Source organism: Ovis aries, chromosome 11 (assembly GCF_016772045.2).
Source record: "Ovis aries strain OAR_USU_Benz2616 breed Rambouillet chromosome 11, ARS-UI_Ramb_v3.0, whole genome shotgun sequence".
Lineage (NCBI taxonomy): Eukaryota > Metazoa > Chordata > Mammalia > Artiodactyla > Bovidae > Ovis > Ovis aries.
Window position 1 is genome coordinate 55,868,616 of NC_056064.1, and position 13,210 is coordinate 55,881,825.

A 13,210-nucleotide genomic window follows, 5' to 3' on the forward strand; every position below is an offset into this window, starting at 1 on the left:
GACCCCATGGACTGCAGCCTACCAGGCTCCTCCATCCATGGGATTTTCCAGGCAAGAGTACTGGAGTGGGGTGCCATTGCCTTCTCCAGTAACAGCCTATCTACACAGAATATTTATGATGTACAATTTGAGTTAACCCAGGAATCTACTGTGTAGTATGGAATTCAAACAGCAAACGAGATCCAGATCCTACCACCCACCAGGAGACCTCAAGTGAGGCACGCAGCCCCTGTGGAAGTTGAGGAGCAATTATGATTTAAAGCACCACAACCAAATGAGTCTTAGATAGTCTATTCTGGAAGCACTGAGAAAGGAAAATTGCTGTAGTACCCTAGATGAGACCTGTTGTTTAGAAAAGGGCAGTTAAAGATGTTAAAAAAAAATTACAAGTCAAGAAATTTCAGAGGGTAAACTGGATGTGAGATTATATCCCGTATCAAGGTTATCAGAGACAAAGTGGAAGTGAGGAGTCTACTTTTCCCTTGTGTTCTCTTTGCTGGGCTTCCCTAACAGCACTTTGGGTAAATAATGTATGTACTTGTTCTTTCTCGTATGATCACATCAAGTGAGAAAGGATTTAAACAATGAAGCAAAAAAGCAGACAAGGAGGTAGGTCACATTTTAGCATATGACATGTCTAGCTAGGACATAAACGATGACTGTCTTTCTCAACTTTATTGTCAGAAAATGGTAAATATGATATACTGGCCCCTAGATAGTTAAGTTATATAGCTAACGAAAAATTCCAGTGACCCCAGATTCTTGCATCTTCCCATACATGGAAAAGCACTAAAACCATTAACTCAAGATGTGTGTTCTTTGTGGTTAACAGTAATCTTTTTTGCTTGATTATATGTTATTTCCAGCGGGAAAAAAAAAGTTTATAAATATCTTGGCTCCTCCCTTACCTCTCTGAAGCAGTGTCTCCGAGGAATCTGAGAGGCTGGCTTCCTGGGCAACAGTCCTCAGGAAGGTGCCAGAATAAAACTGAACTCACAACGTGTACATTGTGCATTATTCTTTCAGCTGACAACGTCAAATAAAAAGATAAGAATGATAAAGCAGTTTAATAAGTAATGAGGAGCTGGAGTGTTAAGGGGATAAAAACGGGCGCTAACCGGGCTTGGGAGACTACGGGTCAGGGAAGGCTTCTTCAAGGATGTGCCTGACAGGAGGGCCCTAGGGGCAGGGGGTGGGAAAAGGTGGCATCAAAAGTATTGGGTCAGATGTCACTAGGGCTGTATTTAAAAATACATCTTGTTCATTAAGAGTTTTTTGCCTTAATTTTCATCTTTTAAAACATTGCATTACAATATTATTACCTCGATTTCTGAGGGTTTTGGCGCCCTCTTAAATTCTGCACTCGGGGCCAGTGCAAAATTCGCCTCCGTCTATCCCAGCTTGTTGGACGAGGGTGGGAAACCTGGCTCTGTCCTTGGTACAGAGGGCAAGACTCTCCTGCTGGTCCCTCATCTTTGTAAAGGGGAGGACGGTTACGCAACAAGATCACCGAGGAGTCGGACCAGGTACCACGCGCCGGAGAAAGTGCCGCGCAAAAACCCTTTTCCCAGACTTCCGGACTTCATCCTTATTACCCAATGGGAGGGGAGGTGCGCTTGAACCGGCTTGTGATTGGCTAGGACCGAAACGAGCCGGGATAGGCTCTCAAAGGGGAAACGGCGCCTTGAGTCATCAGCGAGCGACGAGAGCCTTTAGAGGAAGCAGGTAAGTAAACTAAGCTCCTTTCTAATTGGCTCGATCTTTCAAGAGGGTTGAAACAGCAATGGGGATTTGCTCTCCTCCAAGTCTAGGCTCCAGATAATTGGAGAAAAGGTGAAGACGGGGGAGAAGTTTATTGCGTCACTTACTGCCCGGAAGTCCTGGGGGGTGAGCCTTCAGAGGAAGGGGGTGGGTTGCGGGGGCGGGCCTTTCCCTGTGGGGCTGTGGGGATAGAGCCACCAGGCCTTTCGGTCCTGAAGCATTGGAGGCGGGCTTGGGGGCGGGGTCGAACCTGTGGGCGGGGCCAGAGGAAGGGCTGGGGCGGGGCCAGGGAAGGGCGGGGCGGGGCGGGGCCAGGGAAGGGCCGGGGCGGGTCCGGGCCCGGCGCGGGAGTGCGGGGCAGCCGGCAGAGTTTGGCCCCCGGGCTGGTTCCTCTTCCCAGGCATGGCTCCGCGCTGTTGGCGCTGGTGGCCCTGGTCGTCTTGGACTCGGACTCGGCTGCCTCCTTCCAGGAGCATCCAGAGTAGGAGCAGAGCCCCTCTAGGGCTGGGTGGGAGTTCGGGAAGGCCTGCGAACGATCCCGTGAGAAGTGGGAGCCGAGCCGGGGCAGGGCTGGAGAGGGGAGAGGGAGGGGACCAGTGCTGAGACTGGAGGGGTGCACTCATGTAGACGGAGTGGGGGCGGTGTCCAGGGGAAGATGACAGCCTGTGCACCAAGGTGTGAGGCTGCTGGGGTGAGACAGGGGTCAACAAAGGTGCGAAGGGGAGACAATGATGTCCACAGGCATGAGAAGGAGTGAATGAGGGGGATAAGGAGGTCTGTGGGGCAGGAGGGAAGTCTGAAGCAGGAGTCTATATGGGTGATAGAGGGCTCTGTGGAAGGAGAGGAGTTAGAAGAGGTAAAACGGGGCATTGTGGGGAGATCCACAGGGACGAGATTGGGTGATACTGGGTCTGTTGGAAGATGTGGTATTCTAGCTGAGTGGGTCGGGAAAACCCAGTAAGAAAAATTAAGCAGTGCTGAGCAGTCCAGAGCACCACTTCAGGGGTGATGGGGAGTGTTGAGTAGGCCCTCTAAAGCGGGCTCTGGATGTGGGTGAGATGGGGGCTCTGGATGGACCCACAACCTTTGGGGATTCAGATGGAATAAGGGACCCTGGCAAATGTCAAAGCTTCAAGGAAAAAGAGAAGGAGGATGCATATGAGGGTGAAGCCTGGAAAACTCCGTCTTCTCTTTGACATTTAAGTTGGGATTTGGCACAGGTGAGGGAGTCTTGTTCTGACCTTCCGCCCCCATCCCCCCACCCTAGACTTCGGCCAGCACTTCTCCACACAGGAGCAGACCCCCCAGATCTGTGTGGTCGGCAGTGGCCCAGCTGGCTTTTACACGGCCCAGCACCTGCTAAAGGTAAGCCACTTCCCCCTGGTTCCTTTTCCCAAGATTCACCCGCTGCTCCAATCCTAAGTGCAAGCCCCACTCCTTTGGGTTTTAAAAGCACTCCTGGATTCCTGATGGGGAAGAGGCTCCCAGCCCATCTGGACAGGACACTTCATACATGCTTTGTAACCTGGGGCTCCCATTCTAGGTCCTCAGCTCGGAGAGAGTGTGTTTGCCTCTTGGGTGGTGGTTCGTGGCAGACAGTTGGCTATGCTTTCCTGGCCAAGTAGTCCAAGGAGCTTACTCCAGACCTGCAGGATATCTTTTTCCTGCCCCTCATCTTCCCTTCTTTCTCCTCTCTCTCCTCTCTGTTCCCAATGTCCTGCCTCTTGAGGCCACCCCTTCTTCTCAAGGCCCTTTGTAACTTTAGGCGCCTCATTGCACTCTCCTTGCCAATAGTTCCAGCCCTCCCCATGCCATGCTGTTTTTTTAGCCTGCTCTCCACTCCCCATCCCACCCCTTCCCCCCCCACCCCATGGCCAGAGTCTCAAGGTTTATAGTACTAGCCTTGGCGGGCAGGGCCCCAAGGTTGCTGGTTACCCTTGAAACATCGGCAGGCCTTGGTGGGGCGGAAGTCGGGGATGGGAGAGGGGTGCGTGCGAGTTCAGCTGACTGAGACATAGGACAATGACCTTGCTGTGGAGAGACAAGAGAAAGGATGACTATATTAATTACACACTCTACTCAAAAAGTAGGGTGGTCAACCTTCCCAGTTTGTCTAGGGTGTGAGGCTTTCAATCTTAAAGCTGGGAGGGTCTTGGGGAGGCCAGGATGAGTTGGTCCCCCTGCTAGAAAGTGACCTAAGCTCACCTTCCAAGCAGCACAGATAAAAGAGCTAATCACAGTGAAGTGACCTGTAAGAGCCTGGTTAGGTGGGGGTCAGTAGGAAAGTGCTTCCTGGAGAGGTGTATCTGAGTTGCACTGAAGGAGGCTCCCAGGCTCTGGAGAGGGTCTCCCACATGTGGGGCTTCATTACAGGTCAGTTTCCATGTGTTACGACAGACCTGGGCACTGGGAGGGAGACCAGGGATCTTCCACAGCTTGTGTAAGGGGAGCTGTGTGAGCAGAGCCTGAAATCTGGGGAGAGGGGGCCTTCCAGGCAGTATCCTCAGTGCCCCTAGTGTGAAAAAAGGCTCTGCCCTGTGCCTACTTTCCCCATGGGAGGTACTGAGGGTGGGCACTGGGGCCAGTTACAAGCTGGTCCCTGCCCACTGGGAGCTTCAGACTACCAGCTATGGTCCTGTGACAGGAACACGAGGCATGTTTGAGACAGTGACACTAAGCTGAGTCAGGCACTGTCTACACAGCATGTCCTCACAGCCTCAAGACAACTTGTGAAGCAGGTGGCATGACTCTTGCTTCAGAGGTGAGAATGCTGAGGCCGAGCGAGGCTGCCCAAGGCCCCACCGCTGAGCAGGGAAGGCCTGGGTTCTGAGCATGGACTGTCCGATGGCAGAGCCTGCCCTTAAGGTCCACGCTGGGCCGTTCAGTTATCAAGCACTGGACGCTGACATGATCCAGGCACGGCTTGGCCCTGGGAACATGGGCATGAGCAGGACAGACACGGTTGCCACGCTCAAGGACCTGACAGCTTATGTGGGGGGTTGCGGAGTAGAGGAGAAGAGGGTTTACGTGATAGTCTAGGATTCCGATGGGCGAGGGGTCGCTGTGTGCAGGAGGGACACCTTACCCAGCCAGAGGGGGTGATGTCCTTGATCGATGTCTAAAGGACAGAAGGAGGGGTTTGGAGGGGGGAGCCCAGAGAGGCCGGGGCACAGATAACTACCTGACAGACACCCAGGGGAAGGGAATGCAGGTTTGGGGGTGGGTGAGTTCAGGAGGTGGGAGAGCGAGAGCAGAGGCTGGAGGATTTGCGTGGGCCCGGGTGCTGGGGGCCTGGAAGCCCCTGAGCAGGCTGGACTCCGGCAGTTTCTCTCAGTGCTGTCCATCCCCCTCCCTCCATCAGAGTCCCCTGGGGGACTGGTGAAAAGGCACATTTCTGGGCCTCCTTTCCACCGAATCAAGCCTTGACTGGGGCCCAGGAATCAACATTTGAAAACAGCATGCCTCCCTTTGTCCTGGGGGCGCAGTTGCCACAGGTGGTTGGCTTCACCAAAGGGTTTTAGGCTGGGGGGGGGGGGGGGGGCGGGGGTTGAAAGCACCGTGATTTCGATCTGGAGCTCTCTGCCTGCAGGGCGGGAGGCAGGGCTGGTGGCCAGGAGCGCAGCAGGAGCCGCTGGGGTGGCAGTGGGGAGGATGGAGGTCTGGTTGGACATGGACGAGGGGAGTCAGAGAGGAGCCCCAGCTTCTGGCTCAGGGTGGAAGGAAGCCCGGGAGCAGAGGGAGAGAGGTTTGGGGGAAGGGGACTGGCTTCTATCCGGATCTGTGTGAGGTGTCTCCAGTGAGCTGTTCAGGGGTCTCAGGCTTGGTAGGAGGGCTGGGCAGAGGAGAGTAGAATGTCATCAGTAAATCCACGGGAATTTGAGGTCATAGGAGGGAATGATGATACCTCCCCAGGGAGTGTCCTGGGCAAGGGGAGGGGACCTCAGATTGGAAGAACCTCTGAGAATATTCTTGTTAGAGAAGAAATAGAGCAAAGAGGACCTGGGAAAGAACAGCTAGAGGGATTGGAGGGATGGGGGAGAGCTAGGAGGCCCCAGTGGTAAAGAATCCGCCTGCCAATGCAGGAGACACGAGATGAGGGTTTGATCCCCGGGTCGGGAAGATCCCCTGGAGGAGGAAATGGCAACCCACTCCAGTATTCTTGCCTGGAGAATCCCATGAACAGAGGAGCCTGGCGGGCTACAGGTGGGGTCCCAAAGAGTCGACTGAAGTGACTTAGCGCTCATGTGAGAGCTAGGAAGGAGGGGCTTCCTGGAAGAGGAGTCCGGTCCTGAGAGAACCAGTGAACAGGTCCAGCGGGTTTAGTCTTGTGGAGGTGGCCTTGGAGAGGGCCCTGTGACCTGGAGGGAAGGCTCCAAGCTGGAAAGAAGGAAAGATAGATGGAAAGGCACATAGTGTATGATATTGACCTCCAGGCTAAGCAGTTTGGACTTTGTCCTGTGGCCGGGCAGCCAGGGAAGGTTCGGGAGCCAGGCGGTGAGACACAGCCACCACAACTGCAGTGATGGTAATGCCAGCTTTTGATGGAACACTCGCAGTGGGTCTTGCCTGGGGCTGAGGGTGCAGGCCTTGCTCATTGCATCTGGAGCATCACGCCAGAAGGAATGTTCCTTGGTCCAGAGAAGTTAAGAATCATTCCAGCGGCACAGAGTCAGATAGTGGTGGTGCTGGGTCAGCTCCCGTGGCTGTTGACTCCAAAACATCAGCTCTTCAAGGGCACAGTGAGGTCAGTGGCGAGGAGGGAGGTGGTTCTGGTGCCACCTGTGGATGGCACTGATGGGGAGAGTCAGCAGGCACGATGGGTAGTGGGGGGGCCTGGACTTGGACACAGGCAGTGAGCTTCCCAGGTGATGCTAGTGGTCAAGAACCCGCCTGCCACAGCAGGAGACATAAGAGAACACCGGTTCGATCCCTGGGTCGGGAAGATCCCCTGGAGGAGGAAATGGCAACCCACTCCAGTATTCTTGCCTGGAAAATTCCCATGGACAGAAGAGCCTGGTGGGCTACAGTCCATGGGGTCGCAAAGAGTTGGACACGACTGAGCAACTCAGCACACAGGTATAAGTTTCCAAGGGTGGGTCTCAGGTCATCCACAGGCTGGGCATTTCTAGAAGTGTCAAAGGGTTCTAGGACAGGGCTGTGTGTCACACCTGACCCAAGTAGATGGAGAAGCTCTCCTGATACAGCTCCGGTGGAGGGAAAGCTGCCGCCTTTCTCAGCTGGCCAGTGGTCTCGCCGTCTCAGTGGGCTAGTGGTCCTTGAAGTCAGGCCTTGGCTGCCCTGGCTCTGGTCTGCCCATCCCTCTAGTCTGGCTCTCTAAGCAGGTGAGGACAGATGGGCCTTTCTCTCTCCTGTGTCCTCAGCCCACTGAGCGGGGCTGTCCTGCTTTGCCTTGAGAAGGGCAGACTTAGCCTCTGCTTCAACCCCACCAGGGCTTCCCAGGAGGCCTACCCATGCAGGAAATGCAGGCGATGTGGGTTCCATCCTTGGGTCGGGAAGATCCCCTGGAGGAGGAAACGGCAACCCACTCCAGTATTCTTGCCTGAAGAATCCCATGGACAGAGGAGCCTGGCGGGCTACGGTCCACAGGGTTGCAAAGAGTCAGCCACGGCTAAAGCGACTTAGCACGCAAGACACTTGGCCCCACCAGCCGCTGCCCTCTCCCCCAGCACCACTCCCGGGCCCACGTGGATATCTACGAGAAACAGCTGGTGCCCTTTGGCCTGGTGCGCTTTGGCGTGGCGCCCGACCACCCCGAGGTCAAGGTGGGTATCTCTGAGCTCAGAGCGAGGGTTGAGAGACTTTGGTCAAGATGCGGGGAGGAGGGAGGCTCCCGGACTTCATGGGATGACCCCAGGCTCTCTGGAGGGAGTGACACCCCAGACACTGTGGGGTGAGGGTGGCATTGCCGTGGACCCTGGCGCTGCCCCACCCTCTAACCCCTCCCCCGCTGGGCCTGGCAGAATGTCATCAACACCTTTACCCAGACGGCCCGCTCTGACCGCTGTGCCTTCTACGGCAACGTGGAGGTGGGCAGGGATGTGACCGTGCAGGAACTGCGGGACGCCTACCACGCTGTGGTGCTGGTGAGTGCAGGCGGGTGGCGGGGGTGGTGGCTGGGGGAACGCTACGGAGAAGGAGCTGGAAGGAGGCCAGTGGGAGCCTGGGCGCTGGGCTGCCCAGTCCCTTAGCTGCCACTGAGGCCTCTGGGTCTGTCCTCAGAGCTATGGGGCAGAGGACCATCAGGCCCTGGATATCCCTGGTGAGGAGCTGCCTGGCGTGTTCGCGGCCCGGGCCTTCGTGGGCTGGTACAATGGGCTTCCTGAGAACCGGGAGGTGAGTTTTGGGAGCCCTCCCCCGGCCTCTTCCTGCCCACTCCTCAGCCCGCTCTTGGCTCCCATAGCTGGGGGAAGGGGCAGCCACAGGCCTGGGAGGTGGCCGGTGAGATGAGGCGTGAGGCATCAGGCTGGCCAAGGAGGGAGGCTTCTGGGAAGAGGGGTGATGGGTGGTGGGGGCGGGACCTGGGCTGAAGCTCCGAGCACGGAGGAGCCTGAGGCTATGACTGGGGATGGGGCATGAGGCTGAGGTCAGCCTGACAGGCCCAGGCTGGGTGAGCCTCATCCCGACCTCTGCCCCTCAGCTGGCCCCAGACCTGAGCTGTGACACCGCCGTGATTCTGGGGCAGGGGAACGTGGCTCTGGACGTGGCCCGGATCCTGCTGACCCCACCCGACCACCTGGAGGTGAGTGGGTAGGTCGGGCTGCAGGGGTGGGAGTGGGGGGTCACACCAAGGAGAGGAGGCCCCTGCCTTCAGGGTTTGGGCCTCGTCCCTCCAGGCTGAACTCAGCGCCTGCTTCCCCACATGCCGGGCAGAGGCCTTCTAAACGGCAGCTTGATCTCATGCTATTTCCTCATCACTTTCTGTAGCTATGTAGGCTTTTTAAAAGGAAAAGTTTTCAGTGTACACACACCACTGCTCCTGCTCACAACCCTCTCAACACACCTCCTATGTGCGCGCATGCATGCTACATCGCTAAATTGTGTCCGACCCTTTGCGACCCAACGACTGTAGCCCACTAGGCAGCTCTGTCCATGGGATTCTCCAGGCAAGAATAACTGGAGTGGGTTGCCATGCCCTCCTCCAGGGGAAGTGAAAGTTGCTCAGTCATGTCTGACTCATTGCGGTTGGATAGTCCATGGAATTCTCCTAGGCTAGAACACTGGAGTGGGTAGCCTTTCCCTTCTCCAGGGGATCTTCCAGACCCAGGGATCAAACCCAGGCCTCGCACATTGCAGGTGGATTCATCTTTAATTAATTTTTAAAAATAATATCAGTTAGTTTATTTTTGGCTGTGTTGGGTCTTCGTTGCTGTGCAGGCGTTTCTCCAGCTGCATTGAGCAGGGGCTGCTCTCTGGTCGTGGTGCGAGGGTCTCATCGCGGCGGCTTCTCTTGTCTCAGAGCACAGGCTGTAGGGCGTGTGGGCTTCAGAGGTCGCAGCTCCCGGGCTCTAGAGCGCAGGCTCAGTAGTTGTGGCGCACGGGCTTAGTTGCTCCAGAGCACGTGGGATCTTCCCGGATCAGGAATTGAGCCCATATCTCCTGCATCAGCAGGCGGATTCTTTATTGCCGAACCACCAGGGAAACTCACCTGTGTTCATCTTTTAGTTCCTGGTTCAGTTGTTCCTTCCTCCAGGAAACCTTCCAGGACCATCCTGAGTAGGTCTACCTCCCCTCCTTCGGTGGATTCGGCTACTTTTTGTTTCAAAGTATGTCACCACTGCAGTGTTACACTATTAATGAATATTTGATAAGCCTCTCCCCGCCCAGGTCAGAAACTCTGTGCGGCCGGCACCACGTCTCTTTTGTTCACCATTGACACTGCCTGCTATGCCCCTTGCACACTTGGTAAACACTTGTTGAATGAAGATAGTCAGCCTGGTTTGCTACTCAGTTCAGTTCAGTTGCTCACTTGTGTCCGACTCTTTGCGACCTCATGGACTGCAGCACGCCAGGCTTCCCTGTCCATCACCAGCTCCCAGAGCTTGCTCAAACTCTTGTCCATCTAGCTGATGATGCCATCCAACCATCTCATCCTCTGTCGTCCCCTTCTCCTCCCACCTTCAATCTTTCCCAGCATCAGGGTCTTTTCCAAGGAGTCAGTTCTTCACATCAGGTGGCCAAAGTATTGGAGTTTCAGCTTCAGCATCAGTCCTTCCAGTGAATATTCAGGACTGATTTCCTTTAGGATGGACTGGTTTGATCTTGTAGTCCAAGGGACTCTCAAGAGTCTTCTCCTACACCACAGTTCAAAAGCATCAATTCTTTGGTGCTCAGCTTTCTTTATAGTCTAACTCTCACATCCATATATGACTACTGGAAAAACCATAGCTTTGACTAGACGGACCTTTGTTGGCAAAGTAATGTCTCTGCTTTTTAATATGCTGTCTAGGTTTATCATAGCTTTTCTTCCAAGGAGCAAGCATCTTTTAATTTCATGACTGCAGTCACCATCTGCAGTGATTTTGGAGCCCAAGAAGATAAAGCCTGTCACTGTTTCCATTGTTTCCCCATCTGTTTGCCATGAAGGGATGGGACAGGTTTGCTGCCAGTTGGAACCATTTGCAGAATTGGCGGCAGTGCTCTGTCTGGCCACCAGAGGGGACAGTGTTGCCATTTCAGGCTGCCAGCCTTCTCACCGCCCAGGCTCTGGACACCAGCAAACGGAGAGTCCGCCTCCGCTGTCAGTTTCCAGTGACTTTAAGGTCCTCCTTTTGTGCCAGAAAACAGACATCACTGAGGCTGCCCTGGGAGCCCTGAGACAGAGTCGGGTGAAGACGGTGTGGATCGTGGGCCGACGTGGACCCCTACAAGTGGCCTTCACCATAAAGGTGCTGGGGTCTGAGGGCCAGGGGCCAGGGTCCCTTGGGAGGCATGGCAGGGCAGAGCTGCCCGGGGTGGATGAGGGGGAGCCAGGCAAGGCCCCCTGGGGCCCAGTGCCTTCCGTGGTGGTGGGTGGCAGTGGTGTTTCCCCTGGGCTGGGTTCTGGGGTGGGCTCAGGAGTGGACAGCACTCTGGACCTGACCCTCTCACCCACTCCCCACCCCCACCCCCAAGGAGCTTCGGGAGATGATTCAGTTACCAGGAACTCGGCCCATGTTGGATCCTGTGGATTTCTTGGGTCTCCAGGACAGAATCAAGGGTGAGGGGCCCTTTCCTGGCTCTCCAGCTCACTAGGAGGGGATGGTCTAGATCAGAGAGGGCTAGGGGGAGGGCATGTGCAGAGAGGGCTGGAACCCAGACACTGCCCTGAGATGTCCTGCATTGCTGACAGAGGCTGCTCGCCCAAGGAAGCGGCTGATGGAACTGCTGCTTCGAACAGCCACGGAGAAGCCAGGAGTGGAAGAGGCTGCCCGCCGGGCATCAGCCTCCCGTGCCTGGGGCCTCCGCTTCTTCCGAAGCCCGCAGCAGGTCCTGCCCTCGCCAGATGGGTGGCGGGTGGCAGGCATCCGCCTGGCAGTCACCAGACTGGAGGTGAGTCTCCTGTTCCCCAAAGACACCCCCGTTCTCAAGTCTCCCTACCGCCCAGCCTGGTGTTTCCCACACTTTCCCCACAGGGCATTGGAGAGGCCACCCGGGCAGTGCCCACTGGGGACGTGGAGGACCTCCCCTGTGGGCTGGTGCTGAGCAGCGTTGGGTATAAGAGCCGCCCCATCGACCCCAGTGTGCCCTTTGACCCCAAGCTTGGGGTCATTCCCAATATGGAGGGCCGGGTTGTGGATGTGCCAGGTGAGAGGGCGTGGCGGGGGCACAGGGAGGCTGGTGGCTCTCAGGGCTGTTTCACATTCATTCCTTCATCAGGTGATATGCATTGAGAAACTGTTCTGAGTCAGGCCTGTGACTCAGCCCCACCCACCTCCTGGCCCTACGAGAAGTCCCCAGTGTAGCTGAGATGCCCACTCGTATGTCTGGTTATTAAATCGGGCTCTGGGCTAGGCCAGGGCTGAGACTAGAGATTAAGCAGCAGCTTAATCCTTGTCCTCCAAGTTACCAGCCTGGTTAAGTATGTGTGCTATGCTCAGTTGCTCAGTCCTGTCCCACCCTTTGTGACCCCATGGACTGTAGCCCACCAGGCTCCTCTGTCCACGGGGATTCTCTGGGCAAGAATGCTGGAGTGGGTTACCATGCCCTCCTCCAGGGGATCTTCTTAACCCAGGGATCAAACCCAGGTCTCCTGCATTGCAGGCGGATTCTTTAATGTCTGAGCCACCAGGGAAGCCCAGAAAATCACATACCTATCTAGTTATTAATTCATTCAGTCAGTGTTTACTGAGAGCCTGCTGAAGCAAGGTGACAGGACCCAGCTCCTACAGGGACCCTAAGGTGTAAGGTGGGGGGCGGTGCATGGTGAGAACACCTGGGTGTGTTTGGGGAGGAACTGAGGGCAGGGGCGGCAGACGAGTGGGCCCCGCTGACGGGTGCTGGGGGCCATCCTCCCGGCATGTGTGTCCTGGGGCTCAGGCTTGCCAGGGTGCCCAGGCCACTCCCCATTCCTTCGCTCTCTGTCAACCCCACACCAGGCCTCTACTGCAGCGGCTGGGTGAAGCGGGGACCCACGGGTGTCATCACCACCACCATGACTGACAGCTTCCTCACCGGCCAGATTCTGCTGCAGGACCTGAGGGCCGGGCACCTGCCGTCTGGCCCCAGGCCGGGCTCTGTAGCTATCAAGGCCCTGCTGGACAGCCGAGGTCTGGGCCCCGTGTAGCTCCCAGGAGTTGGGGAGGGGGGCGTCTGGGGGAGGTCCCTGGGCGGGAAGGGGGCTGCTCCCCACTGGGGCAAGGGAGCAAGTAGAGGCCCTGAGCCATCTTCCCTCTGCCGCAGGGGTCTGGCCCGTGTCTTTCTCGGACTGGGAGAAACTGGATGCTGAGGAGGTGTCCCGGGGCCAGGCCTTGGGGAAGCCCAGAGAGAAGCTGCTGGATCCTCAGGAGATGCTGCAGCTGCTGGGGCACTGAGCCCAGATCCCAGCCCAGCCTGGTGCAGAGAGAAGAGGAGGGTGACCCCAGATCCTAGCCCTGCTTGGAGAAGAGAGGAGGCGCGCTGGGCAGCAGAGAGGCATCGGGGTCAGCCTGAGTGGGACTCTGCACCCCAGCTGCGTTGTCTGCCCGTCCTGGCATACGGCCCTGGCTGCCTCTTCTCCAGGGGTGTAGGAGCACTTTATTGAGCCAGAAGGTCGCTCCTGCCAGTGTGGGTACCTTTCAGCAAGGAGATAACCTTATTTAGGGATGGAGGCAGACACAAGCTGACCTCCCTCCCTCCTGTCTCTCTCCTGCTGGACTGTGGAAGGTCCCCAGGTCAGGAATATGCTGGAAATAAAGCACCTGCCACCTAGGGTCACTGGTTCGAGTGCGCGACTTCTTTCGAGGCCCAGGGT

General features: G+C 56.4%; 1 protein-coding gene across 1 annotated transcript; it reads left to right on the forward strand.

Moving 5' to 3' along the window:
* Positions 1-2,090: 2,090 nt before the first annotated feature.
* FDXR (ferredoxin reductase) lies at positions 2,091-13,173 on the forward strand. The gene is made up of 12 exons (XM_027974048.3): positions 2,091-2,242; positions 3,029-3,126; positions 7,449-7,544; positions 7,743-7,865; positions 8,002-8,115; positions 8,420-8,521; positions 10,560-10,667; positions 10,894-10,978; positions 11,111-11,310; positions 11,394-11,565; positions 12,357-12,527; positions 12,661-13,173. Exons 1-12 carry the CDS (start codon positions 2,164-2,166, stop codon positions 12,789-12,791), a joined length of 1,479 nt encoding a protein of 492 aa, XP_027829849.2. The 5' UTR covers positions 2,091-2,163; the 3' UTR covers positions 12,792-13,173.
* The last annotated feature ends 37 nt before the right edge of the window (positions 13,174-13,210 follow it).

Coding starts and splice junctions, on each gene's coding strand:
- FDXR (XM_027974048.3), top strand. CDS start 2,164: ATGGCTCCGCGCTGTTGGCGCTGGTGGCCCTGGTCGTCTTGGACTCGG. Junction 2,243..3,028: donor TCCTTCCAGGAGCATCCAGA/GTAGGAGCAGAG, acceptor CCCCCACCCTAG/ACTTCGGCCAGCACTTCTCC. Junction 8,116..8,419: donor GGCTTCCTGAGAACCGGGAG/GTGAGTTTTGGG, acceptor TCTGCCCCTCAG/CTGGCCCCAGACCTGAGCTG.